This window comes from Lepidochelys kempii, chromosome 8 (genome assembly GCF_965140285.1).
Source record: "Lepidochelys kempii isolate rLepKem1 chromosome 8, rLepKem1.hap1, whole genome shotgun sequence".
Taxonomy (NCBI): Eukaryota; Metazoa; Chordata; order Testudines; family Cheloniidae; genus Lepidochelys; species Lepidochelys kempii.
The window spans coordinates 20,511,676-20,527,662 of NC_136387.1; the positions used below are offsets into that span (position 1 = coordinate 20,511,676).

The following is a 15,987-nucleotide window of genomic DNA, read 5'->3' on the forward strand; positions in this document are numbered from 1 at the left end:
TCATAACCTGCAATGGCTGAGCTGTTCCTTCCGAGAAGCAAGATTCTAACCGCAGTCTGTTCCTGCGTTTACATGCTCCTGGTTGCTCAGGATCATTATTGTGCAGTTTGCAACCTGCTGATGCAAGTTTCCTCACATTTTGTTCCGCGACGTGTAGTAGTTTAGAACGAGCGCCGCCCACTACGCGTGTTGTCACAGGGGGACAGGGCTCCTATTGGTCGGGCTGGTGGACAACACCTGCTCGACTCCTTCATTCAAGTGACACCAGAGCTTCCAGGGATATTTGAGGCACCATCCTTTCCCTTTCTGGCCACTTTCAGCACTTGCACCAGCCCTGATCACATGCTATCCAGCCAGCAGATGACAAGAAGAGCAGTAGCCTCCATTTATACACCCTTTGAAAAGAAACAGAGGTGGGAAACCCACCAAGGTCTCCAGTGTGGGGTTGCAACCAGGACCATGTGTGCAGAGCTGTTAAGTAAATTAGTGACCCTGGCGTTGGTATTTGCAAGCTTTGATCCAGTTTTGGGCACAGAAGCCACCAATCCGCCGGAAGGTCCCCAAGAGAGAGCCCCTCAACAAAAAGGGCGGCTGTCTTTGCAAAATACAGGTATGTGATCTAAAAAGTGGGGGGAATGCTTGAAGAGGCAGGTCTAATTAAACTCAAATGCAAACAAACTGCATGTTACATATTGTTCAATAAGGAAGTAGTTGTAGTGAAATGGACGTGTCTTTCTGTTGTATTTACAGAGTAGTGGATAACTAGACGTGCATAATGACATTTATTTTTTTGCGTGTGACTGTCAAACATAAATCAGGAGGAAATAAGTGTTCACTCCTAATTACCTTTAAAGCGCCAGCTAGCCAAGCACGTGCTGTCCTTTGAATCGCAGAGACAAGGAGCCCGCTGCATTTAATCTCTGCTAAACAATGATGAAATCCTTATAGATATCAATTTAGCGGCAACTGGAAAGTTATTCCACGTGATCATAAATGGTGAAGACGCGATTTTTGTTTAAGACTATAGTTACTTGTGGCACCGAACCAGGAAAGTGCCATGGCCGTCCTTGCACGTTGCAAGTCAGTCCAGTTCAGTCCTTTAATTGTAAATAAGCCAGTCATTCTGTAGGCAAACAAGAAACTCCAGCAGGTCAGACGCAGGCGATTTCTAATCCAGGAGATGCTGTTTGAGCAGAGGTTTAGATTTTGTCTGAAAGAGAAGGTTTCTCTATGCTAAGTACACAGTTAAAACGTGGAGGGGGGGGGAACGTGACTGAAAATTACTAGAGCTGCTGCCTCCTTCTCTTGCGCAGAGAACCAAGTAATGATGCAATTGGCCATGGGGTTTCTCTTCTCATCCCTCCTAGTGTATTATCTGCCTAGTAGAAAGAACCGAGGCGTGCACTCTATTGGATCTTTTCCCAAGCATGGAAAGAGCGCGAAGAAGCTGTACACTTTTCTCGTTCTCTCTTACTTTTTTTTTTTTTTTTTTTAACTGTCTCAATGCTGCAAGCCTTGTTTAAACACACACACGAGCCGGAATGCACGAATGCCCATTAGGGACTGCCACATGTGAATCACGGCTCTGTGCAATTCTCAGCAAACTGGAAGCCAGGACATGTGATCCGAGAACCGTCTGCATCCAAATGCCAACAGAAGCACTACAGCTGGGCTTCCAGACCCAAAAAAACCCAAGATGCAGTTACACAACGCTTGACAAAGAGACCCCTTTTCGTTTTGTGTGCCTCTGCATCTGCAGCTTTCCACATGGGAATAACAGAATGCCGGGTCACACTGATTAACTGATTTCCAGCTCCCCTGGGTTTTGTAACTGCAAAGCCCCATGTGGCTTTTCCTGCCCTCCCCCGTCTTTTCGCTCCCTCTCCGCATCTCATAGCCTTTCTTTCTACCTGAACACAAACTCTGAAGACATTGTCTGTGTCGTTATTACAGGGTGTTTGCACATATTAATTTTCTTTTTGTGATCTATTAAGAGACATTACATTGTCTCCTCACTCAGCACTTTACATCAACAGTTTTATCTCCTTTTTGTCCTAAGTGGATTAAAATTAAAAGGAAAGTTGCTGTGAGGGATTTCAGATGGCAACATGTCAAGGGGGAAGGCTGCAGATGTTTTAAAAGCATGCTGTGGTTTAGAGAGGGCTACATCCCAAAAGTGAGCTTTAATTAAAGGTGCCACTCGTAAATGAGTACAACAAATTCTTAGCATCCTCAGTTCTACTCTAAAAGCTGCCCCTATTTGACTTTATCCTTAAGCTTCTCACCAACCACCTTCCTTTTGGCAACATTTTTTTAAGGATGGGCAAGGAGCTGCCTTGTTAAGATTTTTATTTGAAGGTGTCCGTCCAATGTCTGAAGCAATATTATTTGCTTCAATATTGTATAAAGTTTAGAAGGAAAAAATAACAGATTCACTATGCATGTGGCTGAAAGTTCTATTTGACTGTTGCATTCAAATAATCTGAATTTTTGGATAGTATTGAGGGTGGCGGGGAAAGGGCTCATGCAACAAGGGGCTCTGTCCCCCATTGAAAATTAGTGGGAGTTTTGACATTGACTTCAAAGACAGCAGGATTGGGGCCCCCAAGGATCAGAAAATAGTGGTGTGATAATCACCAGACACTAGTTCAGAGTACTAGACAAAACAAATTCTAGCCTGATCCTGTAGTTCTCACTCAGGCAAAATTCCCATTTAAGTTAAGGAGGGACTTTGCGAGAGTAGGAATTGTAGATCTAGCCCATCATATGCTCTGAAAGAATGAAACAACATTAGATATTTTCAAGTGACTATGGCTACGATGTAAGTGGAGTGAATTTGGCATTTACTTTTTGGATCTCATATTCATAACAAAATGCATAAAAATGTTGGCCTAATTTCTGCAAAAAGTGGATATGCGGTGAGTACAGGAACTGTTGTCTCATGTGCTTTTTCTTTTGAACTGATGATCTTAGCAAAATAACTCTTCTCCCCCCCCCCCCCCATCTATGAATATTTGTACAAATTAACCATAATCAATGGTCATTTTAGCTGAAATCCAGCACTGCCTGGTTAATGCTGGCGATGTGGGATGTGGAGTGTTTGAATGCTTTGAAAACAACTCTTGTGAGATCCGAGGCTTACATGAGATCTGCATGACTTTCCTACACAACGCTGGAAAATTTGATGCCCAGGTAACCCAAAAAAAAGGGTGAAATGCCCAGAAGTATATGTTTAGAAGGTGCTATATTTAATTTAATGATTTTTTTTAAATACATCTTTAAAATAAGTCTTTAATTAAGGACCAGATCTGCTCTTCCACATGCCCAACTCCCATTTCCTTTATTGAGAATTGGATGCGTACAACCAAGGGCTTGATTCTTTCTGCTCCCATTCAATTCAATGGAAAAACTTCCATTGACTTGAATGGTGCTGTATCAAGCCCCAAGAACAGAATAACATATGCATTATGTTTAAGTTGTCTTATGCTACAGACATTCTGTTTCCTACCAAACTGTACCTCCACCTAAGAATTTTTTCCTAGTGGGCCTGTGATAACAAAAATGGAATGGTGATGATGCCATGAATGGATCCTGCAGTCCTCACTCAGACAAAACTCATGCTGCATTCATTAAGGACTGTAGGATTGATCCTATTGACACAAATGGGCATTCTGCCAATAGGCTGAAATACTGTAAATTCTTCGAGACACAGTCAGTATTGTGTATGTATCATTTTATTGCTTAAGTGACATATGCATATATGATGATAAAAATATCTCTATATCTCAACTGAAGAATCACACTTAAGCATTCCCTATGCAAATCTGATCAAATTAATTCAAGCGGGTTGATGGATACACTTTTCCAAACCATCTAAGTGACTTAGGAGCCTAAGTCCCATTTTCAAGTCACTTAGGCATGTCTGAAAATTTTATCCAATGTGAGCTTGTTAAATTATTTTCAAGAACTACACACAACTAGCACAGGCATCTCCAAAAGCTGCTGTATTCAAATAGTCCTTTGGCTCAAACACTGACAATAAAATACATTCTTTAGGCAGTATGCGGTATTAAGTTTGTCTCCTTCATTTTCTCCCCAGACAATTTAGGCATCATTGAAGCATCCTGTTATTATGTCTCGTAAACCTACTCTCCCATTTCAGTGTGGAGAGAAGAGAACATTACGACGGGCCAGCGGCATTTGGCTTGACGCGTGCAGTTTACAGCATAACTTTACTGATGTCACCCAGCTGTAGGCTAATGGCACTTTACACAGCATAGTAGAAAGCAGAACTGTCTTGCAGATCCAGCTGTTCTATTTAGTTGGGCCATGGGACCAGACCTAGCAGAAAACAAATTCCCCTGTGCTGGAGATTTTAGGCTGAGATTTGCAAAGATACATAAAGGATCTGGATGTCCATTAAAATTGATGGGAACTGTGTGTCCAGATCCTCTGGGCATCTTTGAAAATCTAAGCCTTAGTTTCCAGGCAGCTGCCAGAGAATGATAATTAGAGATTATTTTATTTTATACATTATATATTATCCACAAGCAAAAAATTTATGGAAGTAAAACCATGGGAAAACCGAACACATATATGAAATTATTGCATAAAAGCCAGCAAATAATTGCTCCGTTGGACATGTTCATATCTTTAAAGAGAACAGGGGCTATTTTACATTCAGATTGTTTCTACTGCAATGCAAAAACACTGGGATCCATGGGAACAAACTGTCCTCTAAAATATACATGTGTAATTCCCATTGACTTTAATCTCTTCTCTTCAGTTTCTTTTACTGGCCTTATCACCACAAGTTCCAGAATCCTATCTGACATGACTACCGTTTGTCACGTGTGATTCTCTCTTTTCCTTATCCCCCTTTTTTTCTCCAATGGCAAAAATGTGAGACTGTTTTTTTTAAAAAAAAACATTATTTCTTCTGTCTGTACAGTACTTAGTTAAAGTCTACTGTGTTATCTGTATTTGTTGCTGAATGCAAGGTCAAAGAAGTGCACCTGGCACTTGGAATGGACGGCGGTGATGTTTGACACAGTACTTCGATCAGTGGGGAGCACATGTGTCTTGCTCTCAGATTTGTGTGAATCTGGTGTAACAATTGATCTCAGTAGAGTTACACAGGTGTAAATCTGGAATCAGTGAGAGCAAAAATTGGCCCATTGATCACCCATCAGCTAGGATAACCTGAGGCTAATAAAAAATGGGGCAACACAGGATTGCTACCATCCAGCTGTCACTCAACAAGAGAAGAAAAGCTGAGCATAGTTGCCAAGAGAATTGTGACATACATATACAGTAGGACTGGCAATAATATCTAATGGTGGAAAGAGGAAAGGATAGTGATGGGGGATGGGCATGCCTTGAATATTCCTCTGTAAAGCAATATGAGGAGAGCATGGAAGATGATTAGGGACATTGCCTAAATAGCCTTTATTGTCTTTAATACATATATATTTGCTTGTGAAGCCTTCAGATTGAAATGTCTTCCCTCCAGCAGACAAAAACATTGAGATGTTATCGTGGGTGGCTTATGAGAGTGGGCTGGTAGCACTGATTTGGGGACTCTTTTGTTGTGAGGATAGGGAGAGGGAAACAGGAAACACTGAAGCCAGTGGTTTCCTTAAGGGGACAGGGAGTGCTTCTATAAGAGCTATGTGAACTTTGCAAACTGATAAGGAAAGGTAGTTTTGGTATGACTGACTGTAAATATCCCCTTTGTGGTCCTGGAGACTCAAAACACATTCGGTCACTCTCATCAGTGATGTAAGCCCAATGTAGTCCATGGTGACAGACCAGGAATGAATTTAGTCCATTAAGTTGGGCTCTCTGTTGTTTAGAAATGAACCCTCTTCTTTCTCTCCTAGACCAACAAGGACAGGGGTTGTGGTAGAGGCAGGGCACTCAGTGCTGAGAGGAGGCAATGAAAGCATCACATAACCATGGAGAAACCATGGAGAAAACCAGACACAACCAGCCTAGGAACAGCATCCAGCCTTTCTAGAATGGCAGGTCAGGACAACCTGACATGGCCTTTAGGAGCAAAGAAATAAAACGGGGGAGACATTAACAAATAGCCTTAGCAGTCTAATAACCCTTGACACTGTCATGTGGAGGAGTGGCTAGTTGAGCATAATATCACCTGATGTGCTTAACGGACGCAAATACAGAACTACTCCGTTTCTTATCTTCTCAGGGAAAATCCTTCATTAAAGATGCTCTGAAGTGTAAGGCTCACGCCCTGAGACACAAATTCAGCTGCATCAGTCGCAAGTGCCCTGCCATTAAAGACATGGTGTTCCAGTTACAGCGGGAGTGCTACCTGAAACACGACCTCTGCTCTGCCGCCAAGGAGAATGTCCAAGTCATTGTGGATATGATTCACTTCAAAGACCTGCTGCAACACGAGTAAGTATGAGTGTGCAAGGAGCCTAGTATTGTAGTGAGGGTGAGGGAAGAATTTCACCTAAAAATATATGTCATCTATTGGGTTGTTTATTCATTCCCCCAGGAGACAGGAAATCCTGAGTTCCATCCCATCTAATTGTGTCCTTGAGCAAGTCACTTAACTATTCTGCCTCAGTTTCCCATCTGTCAAATGGGGATAACTCTTTTTTCGTAGAGGTGCTGCAAAGACTAGTTGATATTTTACAAAAGTGATGAGTATTATCTTACACAGACATGACCATGGGAGGGAAACAAATGTGTTGAAGTTGGATCGATTTTTTTAGTTATGACATTATTTGTTTCCAGAAGTACCCACAATGTGCCAAGCACTTTCCAAAAAAAAAGAAGGCTCAGTTCGTGCCCCAAAGATCTTGTATTCTAAAAGAGAAAACTAACTGACCGAAGAAAGAGGGAAAACATAAGTGAAGTGGTCAAGATGGTATTTACACTAGGTAATAATAGTTTGATGCCACAGTTCTATTTTATAAATAAATAGATTGTCCCCAGGTATCTGCAGCTGTTACTGAAATGACAGATGTCATACTCTCCCCTCATCCAAACAACATAATCTTGCATGAAGATTAATTGCAGTCCATTTCTGATTTGCTTTATGAAATTCCCAAGTATTCATATCCCTAAAGTATCTTGTTGTTGCTGTTAGTCAGAGAAACTGACTAGACCTTCATGAAGAAAAGCTCCCATACTCCTATTCACATCACCCCATATGCTTGCCAAGGAAATGTCTAAGCACATAAATGCATACAAAATGGAACATCAGAGTCTAGATTTTCAGTAGTTCCCCTCTTTTGAGAGTACAGTTTACACCTGCAATGAATAGCTGGGATAAGTCTTAGTAATAACACATCTAAACTACTAAATTGCAGGAACAAATCAGACACAGACTACTGTGGTTTGTGCCCACCCTTAATTTGCTGGTGCAAAAATGAGAGAATACTTTTCCGCAGGTGGAAATTGCACCCAGAAACAGGGACGCTCAGCCACAGGCTGGCAGAAAAATTATCACTGGCTATCTTCATACCATACCCCGATGATTTCTCATTCCCTATCGAATAACCAAACCCTCCAAACCCATAGACAACGACAGATGATAACACCCAGCTGGTCTATAGCACTTTTCATCAGAAGATCCCCAAGTGCTTTACCAAGGAGGTCAGTATCATTATTCCCATTTTACAGGTGGGGAAATTGAGGCACAGAGCGATGAAATGACCAGTTCAACTTTCAAAGTGTATGTTAGTGTTGCACTCTTAAAATCCCAGCCTAATTCCTTTAGGTTCTGATAAAAATCCCACCCTTAAACTCCAGGTTACGCTTAAGGAGAGTGGAGCTGTGACACTAATTTACTCCATCATTAATTACAGTTTAACAAAGTAAACCCAGCCCACTGAAAGCAACATTCCTTCCATGGACATGGACCTTCCTGGAGCTAGGATCAACAGCATGGCTGGTGTCCTCGCTGTCGTTTTTGCATTGCCATTTCTGGTCTCTATCCCCATGGTGGTAGGGAATGAGAGTGCTGTGGAGGCACCAGCATGCCAGGCTTCTTCGGGGACAGTGAGGGCAAGCAGTGCATCACATTGTCCACCAGCACTGGCATTTCAGGAGCTGCATTAACAGGCTGTAAATTGGCGGATACTTGTCTACAAGTAAAACTTTTTAGCTCCATAGATGAAAAGTGCTGTAAGACCAGAGTGCTTTGCCAAGGTGAATCAATGTTCCCCACTTTACACAGTGGGTAAGGCCAGAATTCTCAAAAGTGGCCTCAGTTTTTGGGTACACCTCCGGCTAGGTCAGCGAAGCTCATTTAGAGCCGTGAGTAATCAGTAAAATTCTCACTGGCTCATTTGACAGGCATATTAAAGACCATGTCCTGTCCCTTCACAATTCCTGTTTCAGATAAAGACAAAACTTTAGACCAGGAAACATTATTGACGCTCATTCTCACCACCTCCTCCTGTACTATTCCAAAATGAGCAGTCTTTTGCCATATTATTTTCACCATTTTCTCTTCATGTGTAAGCTAAATAGCATCTTGTGGACAGTAAGGGCACCTCTTGGGGAGAAGGTTGGGGGAATGGAGGTTTGGATCTATTTTTTTTATTACAATGGTGAAAATGGTCAGAACAGTTGCACTTCCGGGACCTGTTGCGTTCCAAATAACTAAAAAAACCCCACCACCACCACCCTAGTCAAGAATCCAAAGATGGATTCTTTATTCCTTAAACTCCCTCCTTCAAAGAAGTTGCATCCCCAGACATTCAATTTAACAACAGAGTAAAATCTTGGAACTTTCATCCACTCTACTGTCCTGGTTTGCTAGCTCTCCTCATCCCTACCTGTCTATTTTGCCTGTTTCAAGTGTATAGCTTCAGGTACAGGGCTCATCTGGCACCCAGCACTATGTACAACTGGTCTCCATCGAAGACGACATCAGCACCACTCCATGTGCCAGATTCAACCCTGGTGTAAGTGGGCTGGGCACACCACTGAAATCAATGGAGCTGCCACTGCTTACACTAAGGCTGAATTGGGACCCTTGAGGATGCTAAAGTTGTAATTCAGGTGGTTCCTTTGACTAGAGACTTTTAACTGTGTTGCCCTTCTGGGCTCTCCCAGCCTGCCTGCTAACAGCTGAACTGTTGTCTGCTCTGTTGGCATCTTTTGGTGATACTGCCTTACCAGCGTGCTCCTACAAGTGTTCTACTTGCCCTCCCTGACACTTTGCTAAGTAAGCTGGGCATCATCTATTCACTGGCCATGTTGTGTCATGTGAATGCAACACCACAGGATGTGACTCAAATTAAAAATAGTCAGTCTGTAGTTTTCCCAGTTAGCGGATGGGTGCCAAGTGTGATCAGTATTCTGCCTGTGCTCTCAGGCTAACCCAAAGGCTTTGAGTCACTTGTCGTAGAGTGGCAATCTTCTTGCCATCTGCCTCAGTTGGGTGGGGGTGAAGATACACAGTTTAGATCACAAAAAGAAAAGGAGTACTTGTGGCACCTTAGAGACTAACCAATTTATTTGAGCATGAGCTTTCGTGAGCTACAGCTCACTTCATCAGAAGTAGCTCACGAAAGCTCATGCTCAAATAAATTGGTTAGTCTCTAAGGTGCCACAAGTACTCCTTTTCTTTTTGTGAATACAGACTAACACGGCTGTTCCTCTGAAACAGTTTAGATCCTTAGTGATCCCGTTAGCAAAGAAATGGAACCAAATAAGTCTGGATAAGACAACTCAAAATGGTAACAAACTATGCTTTCAAGGTGGACTTCAGGTCTCCTGACTACATAGAATTAAATCAGTGGTCTATTGATCCCGCTTCCAGCAGAGTCAGAAACTTGAAGCTTCAGATGAAGGCAAATGAAAGTGATAAAACCCAGAGAAACCCCTAGCCTGTTGCACAATGCTATTCATGTGGGTGGGGAAATTCTTCCCTGACCTAGGCAGGTGATTGGTTTATGCCCTGAGGCGTTAGATTTGGTTACTGTTATGTACAATAATATGAGTAACTACTAGTGTTACAATTAAATGGCATGACTTTGCAAGTCAATTTTTTGTAATCAGCTACATATTTTAGGAACTTGATGGGCCACATGGGAAGGGAATTGGCTAATTTTTAAGGTCCCTTATCTCAGCTGACGACTAAGAGGGAGATGGAAGGAAGGAGACTGAAGGATGACCGCAATGAAACATGCATAGTCACAGAGCATTAGGTCTGCGGCAGATGTGCTGACAGGGTTTTGGAGAAAACACTATCTAGGTATTTATACCGTGCTCACGACTGTAGTATCTAATGATACTAAAAACATCTCCTTAGCTCAGGGCAAGTTTGCATATTTCCTTTTTATGTGAATGGCGTGTCCAGGAGGCTTCCCTCTGAGTTATTAGCTGCTATGGACAGCTAAATAAAGAGGACAAACCGCTAAAAAATATACTGTGGGGAACAATCAGGTCTGGCTAGGGTGAGATGGGACCTAATTGCTTTCTCCATCTAACTTCGGTGACTTTTGGTGGTGAAACTCACATTATCTCCTCACCCTTGGAGGCTCAGGTGTATACATAGAAATTTCATTATTCTTTTTCCTTGTAGGATATTTCCTTGCTGCTGCCAGCCCTGAGGAGGGTCCAGAGACCTTGCCCCTTCCATCCCTGAAAACATAAGCAGGGTGATGCTCTGATAAATCGCCACTAGGTCAGTTAGAAGCCCCCCTTTTTCAGCCCCCCACATCCCATCTATTCTAGAGAGCCGAAGATTCTGTTTTCAGTCCCAGCTTTTGCTCTCCTACAGTCCCCAGGAGTAAAGGCTGAGTCCCATATGGGCTCCCATGTGACAGTAATTTGTAGAATTGAATAAAGTGTGTAGAGGCCAGGTGTAGGACTGATTTAATATCTGTTAGAGAAGTATCAGGAAGCAGTATCCTACCCTGACAAGGTTTGGATTCAGTCATATAATGGGTGTTTTCTGGCTCGAACTGCTCTGAAATCACAATTTCACCATTAGCCTAAGGCTATGCCTACGCTCCAAATTACTTAGGTATAACTTACATTGTGGACAGCGCTACGTTGGTGGGAGAGCTTCTCCCGCCAACACAGCTACAGCTTCTCCCAGAGGCAGGAGTTATTAAGCCAATGGGAGAGCTCTCTCCCGTCGGCATAGAGTGTCTTCACCAGAAGTGCTACCGCAGTGTAGCTGTAGTGTAGACATAGCCCGAGTAAATGCAGGACTGGAGGCAGTCCATCTCTGGGACAGTTGGTGACAGTTCTGCCTCTGCTACATGTATGTTATTTATTTTCAATTTAAAAATAAATCTTTGTGCTTGTGGCAGCCAAAAGCATCACCCCTCAAATCAACGCAACCCTCCAGCCCATATCAACTCGGGTTCCGGGGGGGGGATAGGAGGGAGAACAGGGAGTGGGTACAAAGTTCATCTTGACTCCTCAAATGGGTGAGCTGTTCCCAATCATGCAACTGACTGATTAGACACCATGTAATCATCCACTTTTTTGTGCTTAAATACATTAGCACTATTGACTCCAAACATGCAGCAACCTGGGTCTCCTGACTCCTACCCCCTTGTTCTATCCGGTAGACAATTCAACATTCTGCATCTGTTGCCTGTCTTAACCCAACTAGCCATGTCTCTGTAGCAGCCATGCCTAATGCAACTTCCAGGTCTGTGTGGGGGGACATTATTGTTCACTTGGTGGAGATGCTGCCAAAGGACTCAAGTCTCAGTTGTAGTAACATGTAGGATATAAAGCATGGCTGCCAGGTGAGGGAACGGCTGTACTGCATTTAAGTCTTCTATAGCATCTGGCCACTAGCTGGCAAACACAGTCTGCCCATGCAGATGCTCTGGAGTAAGCAAGAGGAGAATGAGGCACAGTGACCTCACACCCACTTGCTGATGTGTAACCTACTTGCATCTTGCGACATGATTCTCTTTTAACTTCCCCTTCTGCTGTTTGATTTACTTCCAGGCCATATGTCGACCTGGTGAACATCCTCCTCACGTGCGGGGACGAAGTGAAAAAGGCTATCACCAGAAGCATCCAGACCCAGTGTGAACAGAACTGGGGAAGCCTCTGCTCCATCCTGAGCTTCTGCACCTCAGTCGTGCACAGCGACTCCACACTGGGTCCTGAGAGGAAGACAGGTGAAGCCACCAAAGCCTCTACCAGCCGTGGGGACATACTAGTCCACCCAGAGTCTGACCACAGGGAGAGCTCACGAGCTGCCAAAGGAGAGAGAGGTGGCAGGGCTCACTTGAACACACACCCCCGGGTTAAAGCTGGAGCTTACAGCCCCAAAGGGGCACACGGGATCATTGAGCGGGCAGAAGAACTGTCCGATTTCTCCGACATCCGAAGGTGAAAGGAGGCACCAACTCAACCCTCCCCCTACACCAAAACTTCCTCCATTGAGTCCATCTTCTTAGCTATGGACATTCCAAAACCTTTACCATTCAGAGGGGTGATGTCAAGCACAGGGCATTGTGGGATATGTGGACTTCAGTGATAGTGTATAGATTAGTAGAGGAGAGCAGTGGTTCTGGGTTATTGATTGTCTCCAGAGAATTTGACACTTACATAACCAATGGGTGAGACAAAATGTTTAAATCCTCCCCCCCTCCCCCCCGCTTTTAAAAACAACAGAACAAGTGGATATTGTTTTCAATTTGATTGTCTTTTGGTTGGGGAAAGGGATGTGGGGAGGGCTCAGCCAGATTTTATTTTGGCCAGTCACAGCTCCGCTATGCTTAGGGGGCAGTCTCCAAGCAGATGGCAGAATCCCAAAGGGATCTTCTCTGCCCAGGGCTGTGAATGTAAGAGTTCAGAGTGGGCTGTTGTGACACTCTAAGTAAATAAATGTCCAGTTTATTGCACGGGGAGATTGCTGTTTTGAGCTATGTCATTTTCTCTTAAGTCCTGAGCCATTGTTCCTGTCTAGGTGACAGTACCCGACTTAAATGCCCCCTTGTATGTATTTTAACCACTGCTTAACTTTACTTTATTTATCCAGTTACTCAAAAATGTCAGTGGCCTAAGTAGCCAGTTTTGTGACCTGCTTAGCATCAAAATGAACACATTTTCCACAGACCTCCAAAGTCCCCAGGCATGTCCTCTTTCAGAACCTGCAGCTGTGCTCACAGAGGAGCATTTTCTGCAGCATTTTCCCCACCTGTGGGCAACCCAAAATGTTGGGCTTAGGCACAAACAGTTGATGTGTCCTTAAGCTTTGTGGGCTTAGGGAGTATTTTGGAGGCCTGTTGAAGATCTGTCCCTTTTATTGTCTTTGGAAGCAGCATTATGGAGTTTGCAGGGCTCTAGAGACTCAGTGTTCTAAATCTGGCCACAGGTCATGATTTATCAAAGTGCCAAAAATGACTATGGGATAGTGAGAGATCGTTAACTTTTTTTTTTTTTTTTATAAACTAGCATAATGACTATGGGATAGTGAGAGATCGTTAACTTTTTTTTTTTTTTTTATAAACTAGCATACTGGGTAGTGACCTCCAAACCCTACAGAGTGAGTGGAATGCAGAGTGATAAGATGGGTTTGGAGAGCTTAATCTTCCTGAGTGATTTAAAGTTAGGGTGAGATGCTAGGGTGCATCCTTTCTTATCCCCATATACAAATGTGACCCTCAATTTGCACTGCTGCAATTACGTATCCTAGGATGTTATTCTTAAAACATTGGTTATCGTATCTAAAGGCAGGCAGGGGTGGGAACTTTAGTAACCTCTGTTGGGGAAGGATGATCTTTCTTGCAAGACCGTATCACACCAAGGATCTGAGCACTGGCCTTTTGCTTCAGGAGGCCTGGAGTCAAATCACCAGTGGTGGGAAGGCAGTTTGGTACAGACTGAACTAGCACAGGGAACTGACCTACATCTTTGTCACTTGGTGGAAGTGGAGGTGATTAGCAACACAGGGGATTTAGCCATAACTCCCACCGAGTCAAATTCTGCTTCTGGATATGTGTATGCGGCTCCCAGTATCTTCAGTGGGAGATTTGTGCATATATCCCTTAGCAGAATCTTGGGCATTACTCTTAATAGAAGACATGTGGGTAAATCTCCTTGGTTGGGAGGGAGCAAAGAACAACCATTAACCTGAAGAGTTACACCGTTATGCAGCCATCAACCTCTTGACCAAAAAAGACCCCGATCCTACTCCCATTGAAGTCTCTGACAAAACTCTCATCTGACCTCAGGGAATCTAGGATCAAGCCAAGAGCCCTTGAGGAGTGGGCAAGTTCCTTCCAGTATGTGGACAAGATGACCAATCCAATCATGGCAATGGTGGCCCGTGGCTCATACACACAGAGGGTGCAACTCAGAGGGACTGTAGTTCCCTAGCTAATGTCCATGCACATATACCACTTCCAATGGTTTGCTTTGAAGGACACCCTCCCTATCCCAAAACAAAGTGTCTTGCTGCTGGTGATGCAATAGGAAAGTTTTTGGTCTCCCTCACTGTGACCTCCTCAGGAGCATCCCACTACCCCATGATGATGCATAGGCATAGTAAAGGACAAGCTGAAACCAAAAAGAGAACCGAACCATGACAGCAAAAAGGACTTGCTATCAAGTTAATATTCTTGCCTAACTCCATTAAGGTCTCTCTCTCTCTCTCTCTCATTAAAGGTCTCATTCATCTATGAGAACCAAACATATAGCGATATATATACACTCTTGAATGTCTTAGTCAACATATCACCTCAGCATACATACAATTTACTTTTATTCATTCATTCTGCATGAGGAAAAGTATATATTCCTCCATCTTGTTAATTTCTTTATTGTTTCAAGGGGGCAGGGGATTTTGTATATGGCATAACATTTTTTCCTCTGTGTGTGAAGATTTTCTGTGTTCATCTACTGATTCCACATATGCTATTATTGTAAATATTTAACATTTCTATTTATTATAGTGTCTCCATTTAAAAACCAAACACTGCTGGCTATGGTAATTTAAATGTATGTCATGACCTGTGTTGTATATATTCATGCCACTAGTATGTTTTTGTTGTTGTTTAAAGCAACGTAAATATAATTTTATACAGTTCCATAATGTTATTGACAGCAAAAATCATTTATTTATTGTTAAACCTTCTTTCATGTCTAATAAGTAGGGTGTGTTTACCTGAGAGTATGTTATCAAGACATCTACATAGCCTTAATTCTTTGTAAAATCAATTTTAAAAGAAATCTACTGTCCCCTTAGAGACCCTATGATACTTTGATCACCAGTCCTCCCAAACCTGCTGCTTGCGAAGGAGATTTAGCTTAAAAAACAAGGTCTGGATGTTTCTCTTAAGCTTTGCATCTGGAAAAAAACCACCCATAAGAGAAACTGAAAAAAGTAAAATGCCTACTGGAAAATATATAAATAACCCATCACCCCACAAAAACACTGTCCTACCTTTAAAAATGAAGTTCTGAAACATAATAATTAAAAAACTGTCCTTAAATTCCAGTTCTCTGGGAGAAAAACATACTAGTTCTATCTCATGTAGAATTTACAGCTGAATAAGCTTGTAAACATTGCATATGGATTTAGGTAAAGCTCTGTATCTTTTCACACTGCTATTATTTTTCCTGGAACACTAATAAATGTTTTGAATAAGTCTTGCTGAGATTCCTACTTTTATTTTTTAAACACAGTTCTAGCTATGTTGGTAAGAGATAAGAAGCCACTTTGAAGCTGGGCTTTTAAACAACATAGATACATTCTGTGGGCTAGACCCTCAGGTATGCCTGAGCTGCACTCGACTTACCTGAGCAAGGGAGAGGGAAGTGATTTCCTGCTAGCCCTTTCCCCCAATCCTGAGGGCTAATTTGACCCTGGAGCAAGTTAGAACAGCCTCAGGGATGTTCTAGTTTGCACCAGCTCGAAGGGTGCCCTAGGGCCATTTGCTCCAGCCACCTCCCTCCTACTCCCTGAACACATCTTTATGTCGGGGGAGCAGGAGCAGATGAAGTAGACATGACTGCAAC

The 15,987-nt window shown here is 42.9% G+C and overlaps 1 protein-coding gene across 1 annotated transcript; it reads left to right on the forward strand.

The window, feature by feature from the left end:
• The first annotated feature begins 206 nt into the window (after window positions 1–206).
• STC2 (stanniocalcin 2) lies at window positions 207–15,621 on the forward strand. Its single transcript, XM_073355777.2, has 4 exons — window positions 207–610; window positions 3,050–3,192; window positions 6,212–6,423; window positions 11,965–15,621. Exons 1-4 carry the CDS (start codon window positions 343–345, stop codon window positions 12,356–12,358), a joined length of 1,017 nt encoding a protein of 338 aa, XP_073211878.1. The 5' UTR covers window positions 207–342; the 3' UTR covers window positions 12,359–15,621.
• The last annotated feature ends 366 nt before the right edge of the window (window positions 15,622–15,987 follow it).